At 65.0% G+C, this 931-nt stretch overlaps 1 protein-coding gene across 1 annotated transcript in view; it reads left to right on the top strand.

The window, feature by feature from the left end:
* Positions 1-931, top strand: part of ABCB6 (ATP binding cassette subfamily B member 6 (LAN blood group)) — a gene marked incomplete at its 5' end in the record, with an annotated part of 5,466 nt that overhangs the window by 3,431 nt on the left and 1,104 nt on the right. Inside the window, 4 exon segments of the mRNA XM_029084501.1 lie at positions 168-305; positions 404-498; positions 683-751; positions 851-927. Coding sequence (XP_028940334.1) covers positions 168-305; positions 404-498; positions 683-751; positions 851-927 — 379 coding nt within the window.

Raw genomic sequence — 931 nt, 5'->3', positions numbered from 1 at the left:
ACCTGTGCGACCCTGTGCCTTGCTTTGCCTCTCCCTGCCATCTCTCCAGGGCTAAATCAGACCCTGGGCAGGGATGGGCTGAGGCTGTGCCAGGCAGCTGCATGGTCCCAGCAGGATCCCCCACATGCAGCAGAGCCCCAGTCTCCATCCCTCGGACACCAGCACAGCACGTTCCTGCCCTTGTGCCTGCAGGATACAACACCCAGGTGGGGGAACGGGGGCTGAAGCTGAGTGGGGGGGAGAAGCAGCGCGTCGCCATCGCACGCACCATCCTGAAGGGTCCCCACATCATCCTGCTGGATGAGGTAACAGCAGCGGCCCCAGCCCTGCCCTGCCCTGCAGCAGCCCCTGCCCCAGCAGCTGCCTGCCCGTGTCCCTTCCCCACACCCTGCCTCTCCTACAGGCCACATCCGCACTCGACACGGAGACCGAGAGGAACATCCAGGCCTCCCTGGCCAAGGTCTGCACCCACCGCACCACCATCGTGGTTGCACATAGGTAGGGACGGGGGAGAGGGCTGATCTGGGAGGGGCTGAGCTCTCTGAGCTGGCCAGAGGGACTCACAGACCTGTCCTCCTGCTCGGGAGGTGACAGGCTCTGCGACTGCAGCTCCTTGCACTGTGCAAACCTCCCCTGGGCCCTGTCCCCTCTGAGCCAGGATAACACCTACTCTTCCTTGCAGGCTTTCCACTGTGGTGGGCGCAGACCAGATCCTGGTGCTCAAGGATGGGCGCATCGCGGAGCGAGGGAGGTGAGCACAGGGGGAGAGCTTGGTCCTCTCTGCCCATGGGGACCCCTCCCTGGCTTTGGGGCCAGCTCGGGACCCTGTTCCCCCACACTCTCCCCACAGGCACGACGAGCTGCTGCAGAAGGGTGGTGTGTACGCCAGCATGTGGCTGCAGCAGCAGGCTGGGGACGAGGGCGAGAGCAA

Source organism: Antrostomus carolinensis, unplaced genomic scaffold (assembly GCF_000700745.2).
Source record: "Antrostomus carolinensis isolate BGI_N321 unplaced genomic scaffold, ASM70074v2 scaffold25964, whole genome shotgun sequence".
Taxonomy (NCBI): Eukaryota; Metazoa; Chordata; class Aves; order Caprimulgiformes; family Caprimulgidae; genus Antrostomus; species Antrostomus carolinensis.
The sequence above is the reverse complement of the archived record's forward strand: the minus strand, read 5'-3'. Positions and strand labels throughout refer to the sequence as shown.